At 35.2% G+C, this 25,969-nt stretch overlaps 1 protein-coding gene across 7 annotated transcripts in view; it reads right to left on the bottom strand.

Annotated features, from left to right (window-relative positions):
* LOC111407556 (3-oxoacyl-[acyl-carrier-protein] synthase, mitochondrial) overlaps positions 1 to 12,933 on the bottom strand; it is a 27,585-nt gene extending 14,652 nt beyond the window's left edge. The window contains exons 1-11 of one of the 7 annotated variants that reach the window (XR_002705129.1): positions 12,570 to 12,933; positions 10,379 to 10,514; positions 7,902 to 8,131; positions 6,975 to 7,082; positions 6,819 to 6,890; positions 6,474 to 6,560; positions 6,032 to 6,183; positions 3,439 to 3,519; positions 3,309 to 3,342; positions 2,911 to 2,977; positions 2,750 to 2,826 (exon numbers count right to left, since the gene is read on the bottom strand). Coding sequence is in view for 6 of the 7 variants with exons in the window: in XM_023037123.1 (XP_022892891.1) it covers positions 2,750 to 2,826; positions 2,911 to 2,977; positions 3,309 to 3,342; positions 3,439 to 3,519; positions 6,032 to 6,183; positions 6,474 to 6,560; positions 6,819 to 6,890; positions 6,975 to 7,082; positions 7,902 to 8,131; positions 10,379 to 10,502 (1,032 nt within the window). In the remaining variant the exon portion in view is untranslated. Of the gene's footprint in view, positions 1 to 2,749; positions 2,827 to 2,910; positions 2,978 to 3,308; positions 3,343 to 3,438; positions 3,520 to 6,031; positions 6,184 to 6,473; positions 6,561 to 6,818; positions 6,891 to 6,974; positions 7,083 to 7,901; positions 8,132 to 9,720; positions 9,891 to 10,378; positions 10,537 to 12,569 lie in introns of those variants that run through there. The other 6 variants (XM_023037123.1, XM_023037121.1, XM_023037118.1 and 3 more) reach the window with 6 other exon arrangements.
* Positions 12,934 to 25,969: the final 13,036 nt, after the last annotated feature.

Below are 25,969 nucleotides of genomic sequence, written 5' to 3' on the forward strand. Positions count from 1 at the left end.
CGTTTGTGTATCGTTGTTTTCTTTCACTGTGTCCATTGACAATTTCTCCAAGTTCACCATACTGAACTCCCCTTCCTTAGACAGTGGTTCCTCTTCTCGTTCAACTGTAATCCCTGTGTCTACTTCAGTTCGGTTGACCCCCACAAAGTCAGCCCTGTCATCGTTTTCATTGTATCCTGCTTCCATCCTCACCTGAAAATCACAATGTTCATCTCCTCCCTGCTTTGCATGTTCTGTAATTGGTGGTAGTTCCTCATGAGTCAATCCCGATGCGTGTATTTCACCGGTTTGATCCTCATCCAACTCAACCCCACACTTGTGACAACGTACCAATTTCATCTCCTTTCAACTCCTGCGCACGGGTCATTATTTCAGCCCTACTCAAACAAATGTCGTGACCTTCGTTATCTCCGACTTTATTTCTCCTTTCCTTTTGCTGAAACATCTGTTGGTTAGCATTCTCCGAGGTCTGTGAGTTTGCTGTAATTTCTGCATAAGTCATTCTCTGTCTGTTTCGTTCAATCACCGTTTGTCGTTTGGCCTTATCCCTAGCAACAAATGAGTCAACAACTGCTTGAAACACCTGCAAGACCGACGCCCATCCCTCTCCATTTGCACCTTCTGGTATCATGACAACTCCTTTCCGACGCCTCTCCCCATATTGTGCTATCATTAAATATCTGCCTCGATGGTTCACACACCGTTGTGCCAAGAAAGCTCTTGAAGACTCATTGAACTTAAAAACACATTCCTCAACTTCACTTCTCTTCCTCAATCTGTCTACCATATTCACCATCCAAATAGCACCATACCTTCCCATAACGATTGAATCCGATAACTTCGAACCCCATTCTGTCAACTTAACAGTGCCAAAATCGTTAATAGATACGGCGAAGTCCTTCGCCTCCACTCTGAAACGATGATTAAATACCAAACTACGCACATCTGCCAACTTTTTCCCCTGATTGTGTATTAGCAATTCATCAAAGGGAAGAACGGACAAGCCGATTGATCTCGTGGCATCAGGCTGCCGCTGCAGGTGTCCCGACGGCGGCGCGTGGACCACACGCGCCGGCAGACGCGCGGCCGGAGCGGCGCGTGTGGGAGGCAGGTCACCGGCGGGGGGCGCCGGTCCCTGCTGATGCCACCGGTGAGGCGCGTCTGCTCCAACTCTGGCCGGAACTGGTGGAAATCGGTTGGGCGGCTCTAGGGTTTCCACAGAAATCGCCGCCTGTGTGTGAACTGGTTGGTCGAAGGATCTGATTTATGGCGTGAGGCCGATTGTGTGGGGGTGTGGTGGCTGAGTTATTTTGGATTGTGAGGGGAGCTCCATTTCTCAGTAACCGAAGGTCACGCCAGAGTCTTCATCGGAGATTCACTTTCTTGGATATTATCCGACAAAAGGGTTACAAATGCTTCCATCCTCCATCTCATTAATTTTTTACCACCAAGGATGTCAAATTTTCTGAAAACGAGTACTTGCTTAGCTGATCTTCTCTTAAAGGGGAGAGTTAGAAAATGAGATCAGTTAGGCATGTTCTTTCAATACTTGATAAGCTTATATCCAAAAGAATTTTGCCTATCACTTCAATTGTCACCAATGAATTTGAAAGAGAAAATGGGGCGACGTAGGAAGCAATTAAAAAAATCATAGGAAAGTGGAAACAGAAGAGAGGAAGAAAATGGAGGGGAAAAGAGACGAAGAGAAGCAGATAGAATTAGGGAGATAGAATGTGAAAAGAATTAGACAGACGGAAGTAGAATTCAAAAGAGAGAAAATATCTTTATTTCATTATTAATGTTGTTGAATTAAAATTTGAAGGAAAGGTGTGCAAATTGAAGATGTCACTTTACGAGTCGAAATAACCGCTAATAACATGTTTGGAAGATTCACAAAATTTGTTCGAAAAATGGGATTACTTCAGAGCCAAACAGATTACACTATGTTCTACATGCATGCTAAAGGCAAGATTTCAGTCCTTGTTTATGTAGACGATATTACTGTTACTAGGAAGAATATGGCTGAAATAGGCTGGAATAGTTTTTTTTCCCCTTTTTTTTTCTTTTAGTACTTCGTTGGAGCCATTTTGAGTTTCCTGATTTTCTGTCTCTGTCTGTATATCTTTCCTTCCTTCTAGCTGTAAAATAGGATAGATAGATGTCTTTTTCCCCTTGTTAACTGCATAACTTTTCTGGTTCCAAATATAAATCAAAAGTAGTCTTAAGAGGTAAGGCATCTCTCCATGTCCTTCATTTAGGAGGTGAGATTTATGTCGTCCTCCAGCTCATACTTCCTCTCTGAAGTACTTATGTAACAAGATGGGTCAATGCCTTACCTCAACCACCCAAATGTTCTTTCCTTGTTTAGATAATTAGGACTATATCTGCACCAAGTCTTTCATTATTTATACAAATAGGACTTGATCTGCACTAGATCTTATTTCATATAACATGGAAGGCTCGCTGATATTTCTATCAGTTAGTGAAAGAGCCTATCCTCGACCAACGGAAGTGTTCTTTTCTTATTGTCATAAAGGGGGAATTTTTTATTTGAATAAAGGGGACAAAATCTTCACCAGAATATTGGAAATCAATCAGCAATAAAATATATCATCAATGAAGGATTTCAACCTTCTTTACAGTACAAGGTAGTAGACTACTTGCCTTTACATGCATAAAAAAATGTTGCTAACATTCTAGTTACCATATGGATATATGACCACTTAAAAAATAAATGTTAATTCCTCACCTGTTTCAAAGCACGGGTCATTGCCAGAATAGCACCTCTGCCATCACCATGGGGTTGAGTTATGTGGTATGCATCACCTGTTTAAAATAACACTATCTAGTGTTAAATAAAATCAAAAAATAGATCGAAGGGTGAAAAAAGACAATATCTGTAGAAGTAACCTGACATCCCATAACCACGGACCTCTGCATAAAGTTTAGCCCCTCGTTTCTTTGCATGCTCCAGTTCCTTAAAAGATTAAAATAATAATGTGCACGATAAAAGGTTGCTCAGATAGAAGAACATACAACATAACAAAGCGCCACACATTATCATGGGTTGCAATAATCCAATAATTCATGGGGTTCTTTATAGTTCATTGCACCATTTAAATCCTAATCTTAGATTTCTCATAACATCGTCGATACACCTGTTTATGCAACCAGATTAGGTACATCAAGGTTACTCTTGAGACAAATTGATTAGCACATCGTAAACCTTTTAATTATAGAAAACCAACTTCATTCTGTTTTAATCGTAAAACAGACATGCATTTTAATGTACTTGTAACAGCACTCACCTCCAAAACCAGGATACCAGAACCTTCACCTATCCTGTATTGTGTCAGATTTATAAGTTGAGAGGATTTGAGATTCAAGAGCTATTTAGTACTCTGGAGAAAACTTCTCAATGTCACAACCATTACTTACACAAATCCATCACGGCCACAATCAAAAGGTCTCGAGGCTTCTCGAGGAGCACCATTATGCTTAGTCGTCAATGCCCTTGACCTGTATAAATTAGGCAGCATTAACACACTCAATTAGACCACTTTTCATTCCACAACATACTTGTGTGTTCATAATTATATACAACTAAGTTATACCTCAATAATTTCAATATCAATATCCTGCACATTATTTTTCCCAAAAAAGATGAAATCCTCAGCATACTCCTTCAACTACTGATAAGTATTACTTTCTCCAATCGCAAAGTTGGCTTCGTTTTTCCTGGATAGGTTTTTAAGTAGAAGGTATAATCTGTGCAATTTCTCATTTTTATTTTCAGAAAAAGAAGGGGGGGGGGGGGGGGGGGGGGCTGGTGTGGTAAATTTGACTGGCGTTTTTAGGTGGGGGATTTTTATTGCTTGACTTGGAAGGGATGCCGTTTTATGAAAGGCATTTATTACTACAGCCCCTGGCCAACCAGAGGAGACACATTATTGGCTGAAGGCTGTGGCCCCCGTTGCCTTGTCCAAACATTTTTACGAACGTCATTTATTTTGGATCGTTGAGTTGAAAGACCGAGCCTCTCTTTGTCGAAAATTTATCCCAGAGATTAAAATCAGATTTTGAGTAAATTTTGTTAAAAGTCAATGAAATGTGTATATGAAAAATTATGGAATTCATAAAGTATATAATTAAAATTAATTCAGCTAGCTTTAATGGAAACAAATCAGTCGAGCTTCCTCATTCAACACCAACACACACACTCATTGGTAACCACCGAACAACTGCCAGAAGCACCAGCACTTCCTTTAACCCCATCCTAACCAAGTGCTTCCATCTGCTACTGTAACCACGAAATCATACACTAACTCTACCGACACCTCCAGCAAGTATCAAAACCACGATTAGCACCAACATCAATACCGTCACTTCTCACAATACCCCAAACACCATCACACCTGTACCTCTAAGAAAATCTATCATCTTTTAGCCCAGAAATGTTAAGATACAAAGAGCAACAAAAGATTAGCAGTATCTATTCCATATAGGCTAAAATAGGGCATTGGTGGACTGAGGTAACAAATAATTTTTCAATTTGATTGCCTGTTTGCATGGTTCTATATATTTAGTTGTAGGCTCCAACGCAGTCATCACAATCCATAAACAACCATTAAAATAATTTTTCAAAAAATAGATAAAGAAAAAAGTGTGGAAATAAATCAATACAACAGCTAACACCTCCTTGCAGGTCAATAGAACAGAGGTTGGGGGTTAAAGATAATTACGGCATTTTGTTGATCCAGAGTTGGCTAGGATTTTAAATTAGTTGGAAAACCCGACTTCTTCAAATGCAAATTCTATCGCCTTCCTCTTTGGATTTGATACTGAGTTAATGGGAGGTTTTGGGCTCGCAATGGCGAGGAGATTGAAGATGACAGTTTGGAAATTAGAGGGTTTGACAAAGCTTTTTTGAGACGAAGGATCAAATCAAGCTCACCCCATCCAAAACCAATGAGTTCAAAAAATGGTGGTGGATTTGGGGGGATTGATGGAAACAGTGGATTGGGAGATGGTAGAAGTACAGGCTACTACTGTGGTGATGGGGATGAAGATCAGGTGGAGTTTGTGAAGAATGGACAAGGATATGCGACATAGACACAACAGACTCACCAATATTTGTTTTTCCAAAAATAAGTAGGACATGAACATATAGGAACATGATCAAAATTCTATAAAACTACATTACCTTTTTGTCTTTTATATTTCATTTCTTTTTGGGCCCGTATGATTGCGAAGGTGGAAAAGGCAAAACAATTCAATGTAAGTTGGAAAAGAAAAACCATCAAAACCATAGGAATGCATTTCTCATAGAATTGGCCAAAAAATGCTTCAAGTGTTTGTACTCTGAAATTCGAACTCCATTTCCACTTTCATATCAAACGGCCAAAGTACAAAACGAATTCCTCAAATTTAACATTTTCTATGGAATTCACTCCAATCAAAGAGACCCTCAATGTTTTACGAGAAAGATTCCCAGCTAGTTTCCCAAATTCTAAGATTTCTCTTCCCTACCTTCAACTGTAGAAGATTCAAGTAGTTTTCCCTCATTCTACTTTGGCCTTTTCCATTTTCCAAAGATTAGGTGCATTCTGAAAAGGTTCGCTTATTTTATTTCCAATCTGGAGTTGGCTATGAGCTCCAAGGAGACCAAATCCAAATTTCAAAGGTAGTATATGGAACGTGATTATACATCAAACTAAAAGTCCATTAGCATACGGTCTTTCAAACATCCATGATGTGAAAAAAGTAACAACAGCATCTAAACCATTTTGAATTCTTTGGAAATTCCTTTCTAAAATAATCTAAGAAATTGACCTATCAACCATCTACTTTGTAAGCATTAGCAAAGAGCACATTCTGACTCAGCTGAGTATGCCGTAGCAACTGCTTCATAGAATAACAAAATTGAACTGCATCTTTCGTGTCTCCTTTTCTGGTGTAGGGGTGGATTACTTGGTCATTATGAGATTCACAAGGACTAATGGTAAGATGCCAAATTTTTAAGAAACATTACCTACAGAACCCTGCTATAGACAAAGCATCAATGCTTGCCTCCGTTCCTCCGGCAACCATGACATCCACATCTCCAAATTGAATCATCCTAGCAGCATCACCAATGGAATGGGCCCCAGTAGCACAAGCAGTCACTGCAGCATGGTTTGGTCCCTAGATTCAAAATCAAGACTAGAATATGCAACTATATCTTATATATAATAGAAAATAATTAAATATATGTGTGACAAGTCACCAGGTTTTCTCTCACTCGTTCTTTCTAATCTATTTATTTAATAAATTTAGGCCACCTTTATCTTATAGATAAGAAGCAGAAGAAAATATAAATTATCAATAACATTCTAAGATCATAATCTTTAGGGTCACATGAGAGATCTACCTAATGATGCATCTTTTTAAGCTTTCATGTCTTTTCAAATGACTTGAGACATTAAAATGCAAACCTGGAATCCGTACTTCATGCTAACATGGCCAGAAGCCATGTTAATCAGTATCCTAGGAACAAAAAATGGACTGAGCCGGCGTAGGTGCTGCAATCAGAAAAGAAAAAAGAAACGTTTCACTAACATTTTTTTTTATAGTTTAAAAGGGTATTATGTAGATATAGAAAGTAATAGTACAAAAATAGGGAAAATTCAATCTTAATTAACAGAGGATATTCGTTGCTTCTGAGCTTCGCAAACCCTTTAAAAATTTTTGGTGGAGACTACTACCAGAAATTACCAAGAATTAGGAAAACTATCAATCAGTAAAAAAATAATAATAATAATAAAATAAGACAGGCAAACCTTCTCACAGATAATTCTCGAAGCATCCAATACATCACTGATGCTACCAGTCCCTGCACCTATGGAAACTCCCTGATGATCTTGAAGTTAGAAATGAAGTCATTAACAACACCCAAATGAAATACCCTTTGTTATCAGTATAAAATGAACAAATACCGTTTTTTCCTTCTCATCCTGATTGGTAGGCATCCAATTTGCATCTTTAAGTGCCTCATCAGCAGCACATAATGCATAGCCTATAAACCGGGCAATAGATCTATGATCCTTCACAAAATTCAGAAGTCAAGTCTCCAAATCATTACATGATCATAAGATGGGTCGATGGAAAAGGTGGCAAGCACTAAAGAAACAAATAAATCCACCTGGAGCCTTCCAACTTCCACCAGAGAGAAGTCCACCTAGCACTATGTATGATTAAGCAAATCCCATGCAGGGTCGTAAATAGATCATCCTTGTTTTTATTCTTTTTCTTGTTTTGGTCATCAAAAGATTTGAGTGTGTTATAAAACATATAGCAGCACTTGGCATGCCACAGCACAGAACCAGCATCATTTGAGAGCATATGTATTTTAATAATAACTTAATTTTGATGGAACAAGCTAAAACTTATTCAAGTGGTCATGAGTTTATGTTTATATTATTAGAAGTTGATTTACCTTAAACTAATAAAAAGTAGTTGATTTTGTTGGGTTTTATCTCTCCAACTATAATCTTAGTTGCAAGATATAAAGAACTGGTATCATATTTTTTGCCCATGTACTTGCAAGAGTTTACAGTTTTCTTCTCCTATTCTAGCCATTCCCACAGTTTCCTTTTGTGAAATCTAGGATCAATGTCAATAAGATTGTTCAAAATGATATCAACTTTTAAGCTCCTAGGGGAAGAAATTTTAAAACTGACCTTTCTTCTTAGACCATGAACATTCTGTTCAAAACCAAATTTCTATTTTTTAGGTCTTCATCATCCTATAAACATTCAATTCTTAGTTTTATTAACTACAAATGAAGCTGGACTCAGAATAGCATTAACCAAGTGGCCCAATCCATTTTTAAACTGACTGCAATAATTAATTAGTATTATTACCTTAGAGTTAAGCCACAGCTCCTCGTTGAATTCATGTGAGTTGGTTCCACAGGGCACAACTGCTGCAACTTTGGATGTTAATTGATCAAATGTATGCAATTGTGTGTCTCTATCAAACCCATTCATCTTGAGATCCTCAACAGTTATCCCCCTTATTCCAGATTCCCCTTCTAATAGACGTTTCCATGTAGTTTCTACACCACAACCCAATGGTGTAACCATCCCTAAACCTGAGGTAACATCACCACCAACACAGAACTTTATTTGATCTTGAATTATAAGGCAAATGTAATTACGACAAGAACATTGTGAATTGTTGGTTGATAATACAACTATATATAAGCATTATACAAATATTCATGTTTAGATACAGATATGCATACATCCGTACATAGATACACACATGTAGATGCATTTGTATGTGCAAGCAATATGATATTACAAACGTATTTCTGATTTCTCTATATATGTATGAAAAAATCACATTCATATGTGTGTTTGTATTGGATGTGCACATGGAATCTTATATTCTACTAATAAGAATAGACGAGGTTTACATTTTTCAATTTGGTGTAACTGGGAAATCTGAGCTTCCATTCAAAGCATGAAATAATGTCATTTCAATCTCACCTTTATATTCACCCAGGACAAAAAGGCAAAATATACTTCCACTCACAGGTAACCAAGAGTCTGCCACATTATCCTCCACTAATGGATATGAATGCTGTTGCTTGGCAAAATTGTTTGAAAAATTGGGATATCCATAAATACTCATAATTTTGGGATTGCATATTTGCTCACGTTTCTTTTGGTTTGACCGTGTTAAATCTTTATTGATTAATACTAAGCACAAGAATGATGACTCAACTTCAACTCTTCGTCTGGAAGACTAATGCAATTAACTGATGTTGCAATTGCAGTGAAAACTTTTTGTTTGCGTTCTTCTATGAAATTTATTTTCTTTATCTATAGCACATTTGTACACTTTCTTTTTCTCATGACAACAGACGAAACCATTGTCTAAGCTTTTTCATCTGAAGACTGAGAAGAATTGAACTCTCTCACATAATACATCAAATAAGGTCTATGGTTCAGCTTTACATGATGATTCTTTAATGTGCCTCAACAAGAATCTGCGCAAATGTGCGAGAATTTTGGGTTCAGTTCTCCACCTTAACAACAGAAAAAAGGATTCAATTACTTCGACCATTTCCAAGCACCTCACAGTATTTTCGGGGGGTCCGAAGATTAGCGTATGAGTATTTTAGAGAGATTGAAAATGAAAGAATTGTTGTACTATTTACTAACTAAACTGCATCCTCCAAATTTCTTAGCAGGTGATGAATAGAACTTTTTAATCTCTTTGACTAACTACGGAAAAAAATGAACGGAAACAGGTTTGTCAGTTCCAACAGACATATCTGAAGACAAGATTGTTATCAAACTTAAAAGAAGATATAATGTGCATTTGCTTATGTAATAAGAGCTATGCAAGAAAATCCAACAACTTCTTAAAACAAATGGTTGTGCCCTGTATCATTGTTTTAAAATTTTGTGCACCAAGTTTCAGAGAAAATGAGTCAACCTCACCATCACATCCAATGGGTAAGAAGCTTATGCAAGAGTTTTTGTTAAGACAAGCATTTTCAAAAGTCAAAACAATATTAAGAAGAGAAATAAAAGGAATGAGCTTTGATATCCCAGTAGGGGCATGCATGTGGTATCTTCCATTTTGCTCTCCATTGGAACTTTGATGCATTATCATGCATAAGACCACATATGATGGAGAATAGAAAGAAACTTTAGGTGGAGATGTTACCTGTGACAACCACCCTGCGAGAAGGTATTTGGGGAGGGGGGTCAAAAGGACCACAAGAGAAGAAGCGACTGAGTTGGATGTTAAAGCTCATAATTCTACAACAATTGCGTCTTGCCACTTCCATTTGCTACAAGCCCTAGAGATGACAACAATGAATGCTTGGGAAAAAAAAAAAAAACAGAGGAAGCAAGGAAAGTAAGAGGAAAACAGGGAAAAAAATCCTACTTGCTAATGATATTTGCTTGAGAGAGAGAGAGAATCTGAAGACAAGATTGTTATCAAACTTAAAAGAAGATATAATGTGCATTTGCTTATGTAATAAGAGCTATGCAAGAAAATCCAACAACTTCTTAAAACAAATGGTTGTGCCCTGTATCATTGTTTTAAAATTTTGTGCACCAAGTTTCAGAGAAAATGAGTCAACCTCACCATCACATCCAATGGGTAAGAAGCTTATGCAAGAGTTTTTGTTAAGACAAGCATTTTCAAAAGTCAAAACAATATTAAGAAGAGAAATAAAAGGAATGAGCTTTGATATCCCAGTAGGGGCATGCATGTGGTATCTTCCATTTTGCTCTCCATTGGAACTTTGATGCATTATCATGCATAAGACCACATATGATGGAGAATAGAAAGAAACTTTAGGTGGAGATGTTACCTGTGACAACCACCCTGCGAGAAGGTATTTGGGGAGGGGGGTCAAAAGGACCACAAGAGAAGAAGCGACTGAGTTGGATGTTAAAGCTCATAATTCTACAACAATTGCGTCTTGCCACTTCCATTTGCTACAAGCCCTAGAGATGACAACAATGAATGCTTGGGAAAAAAAAAAAAACAGAGGAAGCAAGGAAAGTAAGAGGAAAACAGGGAAAAAAATCCTACTTGCTAATGATATTTGCTTGAGAGAGAGAGAGAGAGAGAGAGAGGGGGGGGGGGATATTTGACAAAAACCCAAGAGCAGTTGATATGTTGCTTCCATAGGCACCACATTGCATTACATGTGATCAAATAGCTATCCTAGCAGGTAGCTAATGAGAACTGTCTCTCATAAGGATCATATATCTAATAAATCCAACTCTGTGATGTAGTTTCAAGTCAGCATCATAAGTTTAACTACATTTCATTGAAGTTGTGTAACCTGACAATATTCTGCATCAATTTGAGCAACCTTTGGAACCAAAATTTGATGATGGTTTCAAAAATTATCATGGATTCTATCTTAATTCAGAAATGATAAAATTATTATTCTATCTCCAAAGCTAAACTAACTTATCCATGTTATAGTTTACTATTTCTCATAGTTCTTCACACAACACCCAAGGCTCCACTAAAATTTTCAAATATCTATTAATTTCAATATCCACCAGTATGTTAATCTCAGCAACTTAATTTAATAGTTCTCATAATAGAGTTACTCACAGTTTCATTTACATAGAAAGGAAAGGAGAAATAAACTAGGTATTTCTCTCTGAGGCATCCTGTCAAACAGGGGGCATGGAAATTCGGTTGTACTGCATTTCACAACATCAAAGCTATTGTGCTTGAAAGTAGTAAAGATTAATTAACAATTTGAATAAGTAGAAGATTAACTCTTTCCCCAAATGCAAATGGAGGAAATTAGTGAATTATCTTCTCCAGGAATATTGTTCAGTTTTTGAAACTGCAATTCCAATTTTCTAAATGGAGCCAAGTGAAAGCGATAGTTATCCTTCAAAGCTTATGGTCAGTTTTCAATTTGATCACTCAACTTTAATTTGTTTCAAATTAGTCGTCCAACTTTTATGTTTTGTTTCATGTTTGTCGCTAGACTTTAATTTATTTCAAATTAATCACTAAAACAACCTTTTTGTTTAGCACTGGTCACTACATTTGTCACCATTTAAAATTTTAACGTTAAATCTAGCATCAAGCCAAGAAGTATTCAAGTAAGCCTTTTCTTGAATATGGTAAAATTATTGATAAGCCTCCGTTTTAAGAATAATTTATAAATAGTTAATTTTTAAACAGATAGAAATAACGAATAAATAAGTGGATAGCACTTTTGGATCCATTAAAATGTGTGGTTCAAAATGAAGATTGATCATTTATTATAAATTTCCCAAATGGATGTACCATATTGGAGAGAAGGCCCTTTCAAAAACTTCTTAGATTGAAGGTTAGATCCACTATCCCAATTTTTCTATTCCTATAATGTCAAAGGTGTCGAATTTTAAAGATGATCCCTCAAACATTCTGTGGAGTTTCAACATTTTTAAGTTTTTAAACCTCAAAATGGGCTATATTCTCCCAAAGCGAACGATACGTATGATATAACGGCTTGGGCACGAGGCCCGGTTGCAACAAAAAATAAAAAGCTTATTTTTTGTAACGGCTCAACTCAATCTCTATATCCAAACCATTAAATTATGTACTGTTCTCTATAGGAAAGCCCAAACCTATTGACGTTGGATATATAGGAAGAATTGTAGGATAAGAAGGGGAGAGAAGAGAAAGGATAGCGAAATTAGAGAAGAAGTGGGAGAGAATAGAGAGAAATTGGAGAAAATATGAGTTTATTTCATTATCAAAAGTTCTCTTTATTACAACCAAAAGGCCCCGTTTCAAATATTCTATTCCAACGTGGTGACCTCAACTAAAATTTTGATGGATTTTAAAATATTATAAGTCCTAATAGATTTCGTGAATTTAAATAGATTTCCACGAGTTTTATAAAGATCTCGTCAAAGGGGTGTCCTCACTTGAGATTGTGTTGAATTTTAATAATTTTTTTAATTTTTCATTTTTGGAATTTGACAGGCCATAAACACAGAAATAGAAAGTAAAGCTTTCAAATATCAAAATTGGTATACCTCACGAGATACAAATGAGCCACACAGTGCCCCAAGCGACCAATTTCAAGCTGCACGGTGAAAGAATCTAAAGCTCCAAATATGCTTGCAACCCATGTTCGCAAAAAATCCCCAAACACATTATTAGATGGGCCAATAGAACCAGAGCCTGGTCAAGAGGTTGCTGGTCGATAATAGGATAATGAAGAGGTGGTGTTCTGCTGGTGATAGGTGAACGGCGGTTGAAGATGGGCCGAAGGCGAGCCAGAGGCGGCGAGGTTATGCAAAAGATTTGGGTCGCGTTATGTCATGTAGGTTGGCTATGTTTAGATCGTGGGCCCGTTGTGTTGTTTTCAAGTCGGGCGTGTTTGTGTGTAGCTGGGTTGAGGGTTGCTAATAAGGCTAAGGTTATGGGAAATAATCAAATTCCATGTCTCATGTTTACCCCAATTCAAAAAGCAGATAAATAGTTTGAAAATTTAAAAATTAGATATGTATTTTATTAATTAATAATATTTATTAAATAAAGATAATTAAGTCACAGTTACATGATTAATGATCACAAGTTCATAATTATAGGCCACAAATTTATCTACTGATCACATATCGTCAAATTAATTGATCACAGATTTTTTCGTGGTCACAAATCAAAAATTTTGTAAGTCGCATATTATTTCGAGGCCACGGATTATTCAAATTACATGTCACATTTTATCTATGAGTCACATAAGTCACAATTTATTGGTCACAAATTATTTTTGAATCACAAACACCTATTATTTAGTCGTAAATCAGCCAAATAGTTGGTCACACAAGCCTAAATATTTGGTCACAGACACCCCACATGTCACCCTCATCGCTACTGCAACAACCACTACCACCGCCATTAACAACAACACAACAATAGTTGGGCACCACCGCCACCAACAATCCCGCCATTTGCGGCCACCCTCGCCAACACCACAACACCACTACCATCTCTATCAACACCTCCATTTGTATCACTAACAAAATCGTTGCCAGATCTACAATCATCGCCAATACCTCTTCTTGAACAACCAATAAAAACACATAAAACCCCCAACACCACAAAAACATCTCCAAACGACTGCCTAATTCAATAAAACCCACCCAACTGCTAGATCCACCACCACAAAACCCCCACTACATAAACAACATCACCATCGACCACACAGGCACCATATCACCACTACAGCGTGTTTACTGGTGAAAAGAAAAATATTATAGAAATTTGCAAATCCAGTTGACTAATTCGGCAAATCGAATCACAGGAATTCTCCTCACAAATCCAAATGAGTAATCCAGCGAATCAAATTACAGAATCCTCTCCTCATCGCCCTGCTGCTGGCAGCGATCTCTGGGAGTGAAGCATTGATGGTTTCGATTCTTCTCCTTTATGTTCTTTAACCTCTTCTTCACAAATTGACAAATCAAATTATAGAAATTCTCTTCTCTATCGCACGCTACGGTGGCGGTCTCCTGGAGTGGGTGGTGCCGCCTGAGGAGTGGGTTAAGTGGGAAGAGTGAGAAGGGAGAAATGGAGAGAAATGAATTTGAATTTTAAGGTTTGTAATTGGATTGGGATGAAATAGGATTGATATATTTTATATTGATATCATTAATATTAATTGTTAAGTCAATACCTAAATTATGAATGAAAAATTTGTACACCTTACTTTTGCATTGTGATCTTGAAAAAACAGTTGGGCTTGTTTGTGCGTAGCTGGGTTGAGGGATGCTAACAAGGCTAAGGTTAATATATAGGAAAACCACATGACTACTACATTATAAAAACAAATTTCACAATTGACAAACTCTCTTAAAACTTTCATAAATCATGTGATAAATTGAAAATATTAAATATATAAATACATAATGTAATATACACTAAATTTGGATAAAAAATTATGATCTCCTACAAATTAGTTAATATACTATATTTAAAAATATTTATTACTTTCCAACCATAATCAAACAAGATTTTTTCTCTCTACAAAACGAGTTCCACAAAAACTCTCCTCTCTCTCTCTCTCTCTCTACACAACAGATTCACCAAAAACTCTCCACACATCACGAAAATTTCAATGTTATTCCTCAATTTCAAGCTACAATCGATCAATAACGTCACAATCTTGTCGATATACTACTAATTTTCATTTAATTGGAGAAAGTCAAAGCTGAACTGTGGAAGAATTGGATTTGCTTGAAACAAAAATCAAAGTTTTGTGATCTGACTTCGAAGGTAAGCTTAGAATTACTTAGTATATAGCTTATGATTTTGAAAAAACTGATGTTTTCAAAGCTAATGAAACATTTATCCAAACATAATCAGAGTTTTCTCGCTGTTAAAAATAAGATATAATTTGCCCAGTGTGTGACGTGTGTTTTCATTAATCATTGGTAGTATGCAATTTTTATTTTCAATTTACAATTATGAACATGTTGATCTGTAACTATCTATGGCTGCTTATGTGATTCATTCATATTTATCCATGTTGCTGTCAACTGTGACTATCGAATTAAATAGGTTGTGGCCTATATGTTAAATGTCTTGACAGTCCATAACTAAAATTATTTTATTCTGTGATCAATGTCATTGCATTGAAAATTAAATCTCTGCGACCCTATATTTGTTGACCTTATGTGAATATATTTGCATTAAATAACTTCTGTAGTCTGTATGATCCTATCTGTGACTTCTTCATCAGTGGCCTGCATTGATCAATGTCATTACATACATCTGAATGTTTCCTGGTTTTAGTAAATGAAGTGTAATATGCTGTTATCTGTGTGTGATCAGGGATGGCAATTTTGCACGTTTGCCTATTATACGGAGGTCACACATCGCTTATACTAGTGAATGATTCGTGCAAGTATGATGAATTGATTGACCTTGTTATTTCAGAATTTGGGCTTAATCATCAGAAGTAGCTATGAGATTAATATATTCTTTTAATTGTACTTCACCTCCAGTTCGAATACTGAGCAATAATAATGTCTTAAAGTGTGTCAGGCTAAAATCTTTGGATGAGATTGTATCAAATTATCCTATTACAATTGATGTTATCTCTGCAAATTCATGGCAGTCAACTTGTGCATTGCAATGCCCAGAGTTGTCGACTACTTCCATTGAGTCATCGGCTAATATGTTTTCTTTATCACAAATAGCTCAAGATATCTGTGATTCAGTTGTGATCGTTGAGAAAGAAAGCATTGAAGATGTGACATTGGTATCTGAAGCAAATGCTATACAAGTAGTGAAGGGAAATGTTTTTCGCAACAAGGAAATATTGAAAATGAGCTTGGCCTTCTATGCCATACAAAACAAATTTGAATATAAGGTGTTGAAATTGGACAAGAAGAAACACGTGATAAAGTGTTTGCATGACGATTACAAGTGGATATTTAGATCTTCTCGCTTGGGAGAAACGAAAATGTTTAAGATCAGGGGAATTTTTAATGTTCACACATGCTCGATGAATATTGTTTTAGGATCTCATCAACAAGCATCTACCTCAGTAGTGTCAAATTGCATCTTGTAAAAATACACTTCTTCACGTACAATAGACACCCCCTAATGATATCTCGAATGACATGTTACAAAAATATAGAGTATCAATGAATTACATGAAGGTATGGAGGTCACGTGAACGGACATTAAAGTTGATTAGAGGTGATCCAACGACATCATTTCAATTGCCGCCTTCTTATTTCTTTATGCTAGAGCGAATGAACACGGGGACAGTCACTTGGAAATATTGTAGGCCAGTCATTGTAGTTGATGGCACATATTTAAATGGTCACTATAGGGGTATACGCTTTACGATTTTGTACACAAGATGCAAACAACAAAATCTTCATACTAGCTTTTGGGATTAGGGACAATGAAAATGATAAGTCATGGAGATGGTTTTCTTGACATGTTGAAGAGGGCATATGGATCGAGAGACGGATTATGTATAGTATCGAATAAACACAACAGCATAAGAAATGCTATTGAATTCGTATATCTAGAGGCAATGCATGTGATTTGTTCATACCATTTACTTCCAAATTTGAAGACCCATTATGCAAAATTAGGTCACAATGTCACACATGCATTCAATGCTGTCGTACGAGCGTATACAATGGATGAATGTGAATATCAAATGTAAGAATTGGGCTCAGTCAATAAAGAGATCAGAGGATATATGGTATGTGACTGTCTATAACTTATACCATAACTGCCTGTGACTTGTTCCATAATATTATGTAGTGTTACTATCCGTGGCATGTCTGTTTAATGCATGAACTGTATTTCATTTATTATAAATAATACATTATTTTATTATAATATGAATGAACTATATTTATTTTGTAGTTGGACGTTGGATATGAAAGATGGTCCAGATTGCACATGCCAACAAATTGATACTTTACTATGACTTCGAACATGGTTGAATCTGTAAATGCAGTCACAAAGGCAGCCAAAAATTACCTTATTGAACCACTTCTTGAGTCATTAATGAAAATGGTCCAATCTTGATTTTGCAAGAATATGGATAATGCACATAGTACTTTCACAAAGCTTGCACCACCTACGAAAAGATTTTGAGGGAAATGAGCCATGATATGCAAAATCTGCAAAATTTAAAAGTAAATACAATGCTCAACACATAAAATTATGATTGTCACATTTATAACTGTAGCCCTCGTAACTAACTAGTTTATTTGATTTCAAGTTTTTCCAACAAGTCACAATTTGTTTGAAGTGCGAGATAATTCTTCATCATATATGATTGATATGACTTAACACACATGCAATTGTAGAATATTTCAAGTGGATCAACTTTCGTGTCCACATGCACTAGCAGTGTTTGCAATATTGAAGCTTGACGTTTATGATTTCTGCTCGAATTATTACAAAACGAATGCGTATGTGAATACTTACAGAGAGACAGTTATACCTGTAGGCATTAGAGCAGAATGGATTTTTCCTGACGATGTAAAGAACATAACTGTGCTTGTCCCAAATCAGAAAAGAAGTTCTAGGCATCCTACTGAGACAAGGAGGAAGTTAGCACATGAAAGATCACAAATTGTGAAATATGGAAAATGTGGTAAATTTGGCCACGGTCATAGAATTTGCAAGAACCCAATGCCACTTAACCAAATCCAACAAAACTTGAAAGCAAAGAAACAATCAAACCATTTCACATAGTTTATTATAATATATTAGATATTTAATTGTTGATTTGTCACCTATATTTTTTTGGATTATAGTTTCAAATTCTTTCATCGTGACTTTACGATTTGAGTTGTAAAACATTAAATTGATCATGATTTATGGGAAAGTTTATATTGTGCTGTCTATGAACATATTTAGTTTTTCATTTCTTATTTTGACACGTTCTTTTAGATTGTATATTTAGTTATATAATTCTACTTTTTTCTGTTATGTTGTGACCATCCGTGACTATTTGTGCATGTTATTTGTGACCTTATTATTTCTAAATTAAAAACACGTTTGAATGTGACGAGCTATGACCTATCAGTAATTGACAAAACTTGTCTGATGATTATGTGAAATTATATGAAGTGTTTTCAATTGATTTGGGTGGCTTGGAAAATTTGAAATTGTGAATATTGATGATTTTTATATTTGAGAATTTGTTATGGTTTACTAGTAGAGTAATTATGTGAAGTTCTTAGAAGTGTTTTTAGTTCTTGGAAATGATTGTAATTTATAATTTGGTTAGTTCACATATTGTGATCATATGTTACTATATGTGTATATTGTGACTATCTGTGCATATTGTGACCCATTGTGATTATCACCGGACGTGACCTGCTGGTGAAAGTTGTTGACTAATTGTGACTGTTTGTGACCTAATTGTTTCTACATTAATAGCACATGTCTAATTGTGACGAGTTGTGACCTGTTTGGAATTGACAAGAGCTGTTTGCTCAAACGAGTTGTGATCTGTCTGTTCAAACAAGTGCAATATATTTGTTTACCAAAAATCACACAGTACTACGATGAAAATACAATAATTCATTCATAAACTCGATATACAAATACTTGTCCAATATGCAATTTAGTTAAAAAAAATCCACCGACAATTCATACAAAAGATATCCATCAAAAAAATCCTTAGTTAAGTATCTTCTCCAACATAGGTCAACCTAATCTACCATAAACATCATTTCGATCAACAATTTCATCATTCATCTGACGTTGTTTTGCTCTTCCACCCAATTTTTGTTGTTCATACTTGAAAAGTAAGGCTACAATTTCCATCATAGCTTCCCAGTATCAAATGACTTTGGCATCTTGGCAATATCATTATGTAACAAAAACTGGGCATACTTGATCACAAAAACACCACAATCATGCTCACAATATTTGTAAAAGACAAACATAAGTAAATACTAAATAAGGATGAAAATTGTTAGTGTTATAAAAGAATACAAACAACCATACTCATTTTGTCACTGAGGTAAATTAAGCACAATGTCAACAATTAGCTCCCTAGACTGTTCATCTCCACCATCACTATAGTCTAACCACAAACTAACCACTTTCAGCAAGTGGGAAATTATCTTCACCATAGGTACTACCCCTTCACAAACCATATTGTCTCTATATGGTTTGTTACTAGAATTGAAAATATACAGGACATGTTTATTAATGTCCCACTGTCCTAGCATCCAATGAGCCCGATTCGTAGGCATGATGGGTAGAAGAACATATTCAATCTCTCTCCAAGATGTATTAAATGCCAACCTTTCACCGTTGATGGTTTTGAGAAGTTCCTGCTTCTCATTCACAATGATGGGGTCTTTGACAAAATTGTCATGTCAAAGATATAGTCTGTGGTTTTTGCCTTCATCTTCACACTATCCCCTAACTTTGCAAGTTGTCTAATGTAATAAAAGCAAGCATTCAAATGTTGTAACGAATAAAAAGTAACATGCATAAGTTATTAAATTTTTTTTCCATCTTTTAAAAAATGGTTACAATATTGTACTGTACTATTCAATGAAGAATTAGAATTAATCAAAGAATCCCACCACATTTTCTTATGGACAGGGATTGTCCCACATAGAAATGGAGGACTTATCACTTCATCAATCACGTTGAATTTGGCCCTATATACACAAAATATGCAATTATCAGTGAAAGTAACAAGAATATGACTACAGTTATATTATGTTGTGACCGTAACTATTTAAGTGTGACCATCCCTGTTGTAGTCACAAAATAAAATGTCACAACAGAAATTTTCAGTCACATTAACACTAATAGTATGCATTAAATATACTTGTTTCAGAACTTATATCCTTTGTCAAACCAATTTTGAAATGAAATTATATCTGCACTGTCAACTTTGTTTAAATAGTTTTGGAAAACAATGTTTGCTGTATCAAATTTTGCTCCAGTGGTCACTTGACGTGCATCTACCGTAATTAATGGAGATTGCAACATTTTTTATGGTTTATGTGCCCTCTTGATTGGTAGTCCAGAAAATGGCGGTATAGATGTAACTTCCTGAGCATAAAATATAAAAACTGTCACAAATAAGCATAAGAATAATAAGATGAAACTTATAAATAAAAATTTTAAATATCACTGCCCATCTCGCCTCTTCTTTGTCAACTTCAATAGACTGTAGCACACGTACAATAACTTTATCGACTTGCTCTTGCACTTCTTTCGTTACAAAAAATGCATCATCAGTCGATGTCTGACTTTGTGTGTTGCCAACACCAAGATCAAACGAAGGACCTTCGAAATCATATTCAACGGGGATGTCGTGACTACGATCAAATTCCATGTGACCCTTGCCTTTCTTGTAAGCCACATCATCAACTTTTTCTTCTTGTTTCTAGTAGCATAAAATTGCATTCAATAAAAATGATATAAAATGACACTGAATGATAAATATTCATTGGTGTTTAGCTATATCCCTGTTCCTTAGAAGCTCCTTTCCCAACCAACTTTGAATGAACTTCAACCATAAATGAAGATAAAATGTCGGAAACCGAACCACCAAAAGTTTCAAAAGTCGACTTCATATCACTCATCCTGTCTTTCAAAACCTTTTAAGTGTGAACGACATCATTCAGCTTTGAGAAATTGTTTAAATGACAGACAATGTCATTAATTTCACTCAAATGTGACTTCATCAATAAAATCTCATTCTTGAACCCTTTGTTCTCAACATGAAGCTTGGATATCTTCACATCCATCTTCTCTTTCAATAGGCCACAATCCTTGTTAACAAAGAAATAACTTACTTCAACGCATGGGCATTCAGGATGCTGAGTAGGTGGAGTATGAGCCGCAGAGCTTGAGCTTGCAGCACCCACTCTTTCGTTTTAGAGGTGGGAGCACAAAATCATCATCTGTGACTTCTATATTCACATTTAGTTGTGGAACATTTTCTACATTTTCTTTTGTCTGTGGCACACCAACATATGAAATTAATGTTAACGAAGCGACCTTCGTGTAAATGAGGGGCAGACTCCTTTTTGCCCACGTGATATTCGAAACTCTCAACGTTTTCGTGTAGCCGTTTTGGCTTTGAGTATGACACATCTATCATGCAACACATACAACACAAACAAAATCAGTTTACTATGTAATACAAGTCAGGCCACATTATATAAAACATAAAGTTACATAAGATATATCTCAAAATCAAGTTCACACTGCAAGTCACATTGAAATGTTTCAGGTCAAATTAATGTAGCATGTAACATTATTGTAACAAGTAACATTATAATATACCAGATCGCATATAGAAAGTCATGTGTGGTAGTACGTTCACGTAACAAAAATTGAAAACGTTCAAGTCGCAAGAAACTGCACATCACATGAAAACATTACAGGTCACAAACATAACGTATTTCATGTCACAATATATCTACATTTCACATTTCGAACCTGTCATGCCACAATATATCTACACGTGTGGGTAAAAAATCATGTTCACACTGCAGGTCACATTGAAATGTTTCAAGTCACATTAATGTAGCATGTAACATTATAATTTTCCAGGTCACATACAGAAAGTCATATGTGGTAGTATGTTCACGTAACAAAAATTGAAAACGTTCAAGTCGTAAGAAAACTGCACATCACATGAAAACATTACAGGTCACAAACATAATGTATTTCATGTCACAATATATCTACGTTTCACATTTCAAACCTGTCTTGTACGGTGCCATAAGCTCAAGATCAGTTGAATCAATATCATTTACCTCACCATGATGGATACAAAATTTAAAAAACGTACATATATGTCATATCTTAAATATGATTAGCAAAACAATTTGAAATTTTATGTAAAACTTAATTTCTCACTGGAAAAAACCTTCTCATCCAAAAATGCTATAGAAGGGTATTTGTGAGTACTCCAATTTATTATCCGAGGATATTTTTTACCCACACGTGTACCCAAATTGTCCTAAATACTAGTAGACACCTATACAACCACACTTGAAAAGCAATTAAAAAGCCAGACAACCTATAGTAGCTTGTTTATTTCTCCAAACCCTTTTTCAATGATGATCATGTCAATTCAAATAGATATTTTCCCCCAAGGAACATGTTCAAAGTCTCAAAATCATCAGCAAGTGCAAAAATGTAATGGGCCACCACCTTGGCATATGACGTCGTAAATAGGTAATTGGTGATTAGATAAATGATCCCTAAATTAGCCACATCATCTTAAAGAGCATTATTATCCAGTGATAGAAATATCATTTTCATATCATGGCTTGTGATTGTCTTTAAATTATGGAAATACATTTCCTTAATTGGAGAAGGTTGTGCCTCTAACATAAGTTGTTCATCAATACTAACACACCGCAGTCCAGTCACAAGGCAAAATTCAGCAATTGAGAAGCGACATAATCTTCCATTTCTATTAAACCATATCTCTTGTTTGTTCGATTGATTGACTGCCCGTAACAAGACTTGATGGATCTATTGTGACTGAACAACTATCTCTTTGTAGTGCATGTAATAGGAAAAACATGTATGTTCAAGTATCTGCTTCTGTACATCATTAAATTTCATCACAAAGTTTGTGATGACATGCTGAATACAGTGACAGTTATCTTCCCAAGAAACCATTTGTTTGGTTTTATGAGGTATTTTCTTTCCTATACAAATCATCATACAACAAATTATTGTGACTTAAACATATCTAAACAACCTGACAACAAAATATACACACATGACATTTTATAATGGTCTGAACATGTAATAAACACCATGACTTTGAACCCCACAACATTTTATACCGGTCACATATTATCCAAAATAAGGTCACAAACGAATCATACAGGCCACAACAGTTGAATATATCACATACATGTCACAAAAGTTTAAAAATCATTAAGACCCTGACTCCAAACAAAACTGAAATAAGGTCACAAAGTTTAAAAATCATTACCGAGCAAATATTATCCAAAATAAGGTCACAAACAAATCATACAGGCCACAATAGTTGAATATATCACATACATGTCACAAAGTTTAAAAATCATTAACACATTGATTCCAAACAAAACTGAAATAAGGTCACAAAGTTTAAAAATCATTATAAATGTCAGAATAAAAAAGGTCACAAACAAGTCATAAAGTCACAATACTTGATCATTTTTTCCAAATTGGTGTCGTAATCAGTCTACTCATACACTACATTGCTAAATGTAAAACAAATGCACAACAAATACTGAAAGCATAAACACCAATTTCACCATTTTCGAAGATTTTCCACCCGAACTCGAAATTTTAAGCCTATTTCGAGAAGAAAATTCTGTAACCTCCTTCTTCCTTTTACCTTTGTCTCTTTCCTTTCTTTTATCCTCCACAGAATGAGTTAAAACCATTTTCAATAGTAGTAATTTCAGAAAATAAGAAAACTATGGACGATTTACGGTAACTCAAGTGATAGTGTAATAATGCTCAGTTTCAAGATGAACATAATGTTTCAACGAGAATATTCAAGATAATGAACAAAAATCATCGAATGAATAGTGGTGGCTCGGCTCGGCCCTTAATCTCACGAGCTCGGCTCGCGCTCGTGGCAAGCCGAGCTTGTGGCTCATGGGCCGAGCCGAGCTTTGGCTCGTGGGCTCGTCTATTTTTCTTTTTTTTTTAAGAGTTTTACAAAAAAATGAAATAATAAAAAACACTTTTAAAAAAAATAAAAAGTGTTAAAAAATACAAATAATTTAATGAAGACAATTTTTTATTTTTTTTATTTATATCATATTATAAATTTTTTTATAAAGTATAAAATATTTATATAATGAAGACGAATTATTTTTTGAAATAAATTTTCAAAAAAAAATATTTTTTTATTTCTTTTTAAAGTAGATAAAATGTAAACCCTCCTCCTTTATCCAGACTTGGGATCGGTTACATCAATTTTAAATAGGTGGAGTTAAAAATTGTACATGAACAACTTGTTGTAACGTGTACAATTTTTTTAAAGAAAATTAAATTTAACGATTAAAAAATAAAGAAATTTTGATTAATATAATTAAATCAAATATCACTTACCTGACGACATGCAATTTCAGCGTATTTATCCTGTAGTCGAAAATGAGCGGCCTGCCAATTCTTCACGCACATTAATGATTCCAAAACATCTTTTTCAGTCGGTTCCTGACATCGGTCAAAATACTTTTATCTGCCCTAAAAGTAGACTCCGAAATAACAGTACTAACCGAAGGTGTCAGCAGATTTTTCGCAATTGCAGAAACAATTGGCCAACGTCTTTCATACTTTTGCCAGAATTCAATTATTTCTTCTGAACTTTTTTAATTGTTCTGTCTGTTGGCATATTATGATTGAAGTAATCAATTAATTCGACATGCATTGCATTTTGAATTTCGATCGATATTTGATGAGATGCAAATGTAGACGACATGATACTAGATGAACACATTGCAGTTGCATCATATCTAAATAAATGAATGCCTTGAAATAAATTTATTATTTCGACATCATTTTCTTCAATTTCAGCAGAAGGAGTAGGTGTAGAGGGTACCCGACTAACATTCACACTCATTCTTTCAGCATATAAATCATACATTCCACATAATATTTGCTCTAAATTCTTATAGGTGATAGGTATATTAAGTATTAAAACTTTATTGATTTGATCAATTACATATTTAGTTCCTGAAATATTATATCGAGGGTCCATTGCGCATACTAGAAGAAATAACATAGGCAGTTCTTCCCAATATTTTCTAAACTTTAATTCCATAGCTTCACTAAAAGTAGGATCATTTTTATATTTATGGAATGTTCTTGCAATTATATAAAGGCGTTCAAGCACCATACAACTTGTTGGATAATAAACGCCGGATAAAATCTTTGTGGTATCATAAAAAGATGTCAAAAAACGTTTAACTTTCAAAGCTAAAATCCAATCGGATTCATTTAACATATCATTGTCATCACTTCTAACATGTCTATTGTTATAAAAGTCTGTTATTAAATTTTCGAAACCTTCACATGACTTTAATAGTAAGTAAGTAGAGTTCCATCTATGGCCTACGTCGCTAACAAATGTTTTAGCAGTCGTCACCCCTAGTTCGGCACAAAAATTTTCAAATACTTGTTTTCTACTAGGAGAGATTGTAATATATATTAATGCATTCCTAATCATTTGAAGTTCATCCTTTATATGTTTGAAGTTCATCTTTTATATGTTTTAAACCATCTTGCACAATTAAATTCAAGATATGACACACACAACGAATATGAAACAAATACCCACCAAAATTAGGTTGAAGTGTCCTACACAATTTATTGACGACTAGTTTATTAACACTAGCATTATCAAAAATAAAAGACCGAATTTTAGTTTCGCAATTATATTCTCTAACAATACTGATAATAGCATTATATATATTATTAGCATTGTGAGGAAATTCAATAAATCTAAAAGCAATAATTTTCTTATGCATGCACCAAAGTGGGTTTATACAGTGTGCGGTTGCAACTATAGATGCTCTTTTATTAACCCCTTCCCATATATCAGAAGTGAAAGATATAAACACCCCCATATTGTTGTAAATCCACAATTAATTGTTGTTTTGAATTATTGAAATATTGTATTGTATCGGCACGAAGAGTGTTTCGACTTACCCCAATGTACCTCGGTTGTCGATATTCTTTTACGAACGAGACGAAGTGTTGGTTGTCTGCAATAGCCAGAGGCAACTCAATGGCGGCAACAAAATTCACCATTTTGATTCGAGTATTGTCCTCCGAATACACCCACGTGGATATGGGTGAAGTTATAGAACTAGCGCCTGAACTGCCAAATTGCAATTGTGTTTGACCAGCTGGAAGAAGTTTATGTCTGGCCGCACATGTTTTGTAG

This window comes from Olea europaea, chromosome 13 (assembly GCF_002742605.1).
Source record: "Olea europaea var. sylvestris chromosome 13, O_europaea_v1, whole genome shotgun sequence".
Classification (NCBI taxonomy): Eukaryota; Viridiplantae; Streptophyta; class Magnoliopsida; order Lamiales; family Oleaceae; genus Olea; species Olea europaea.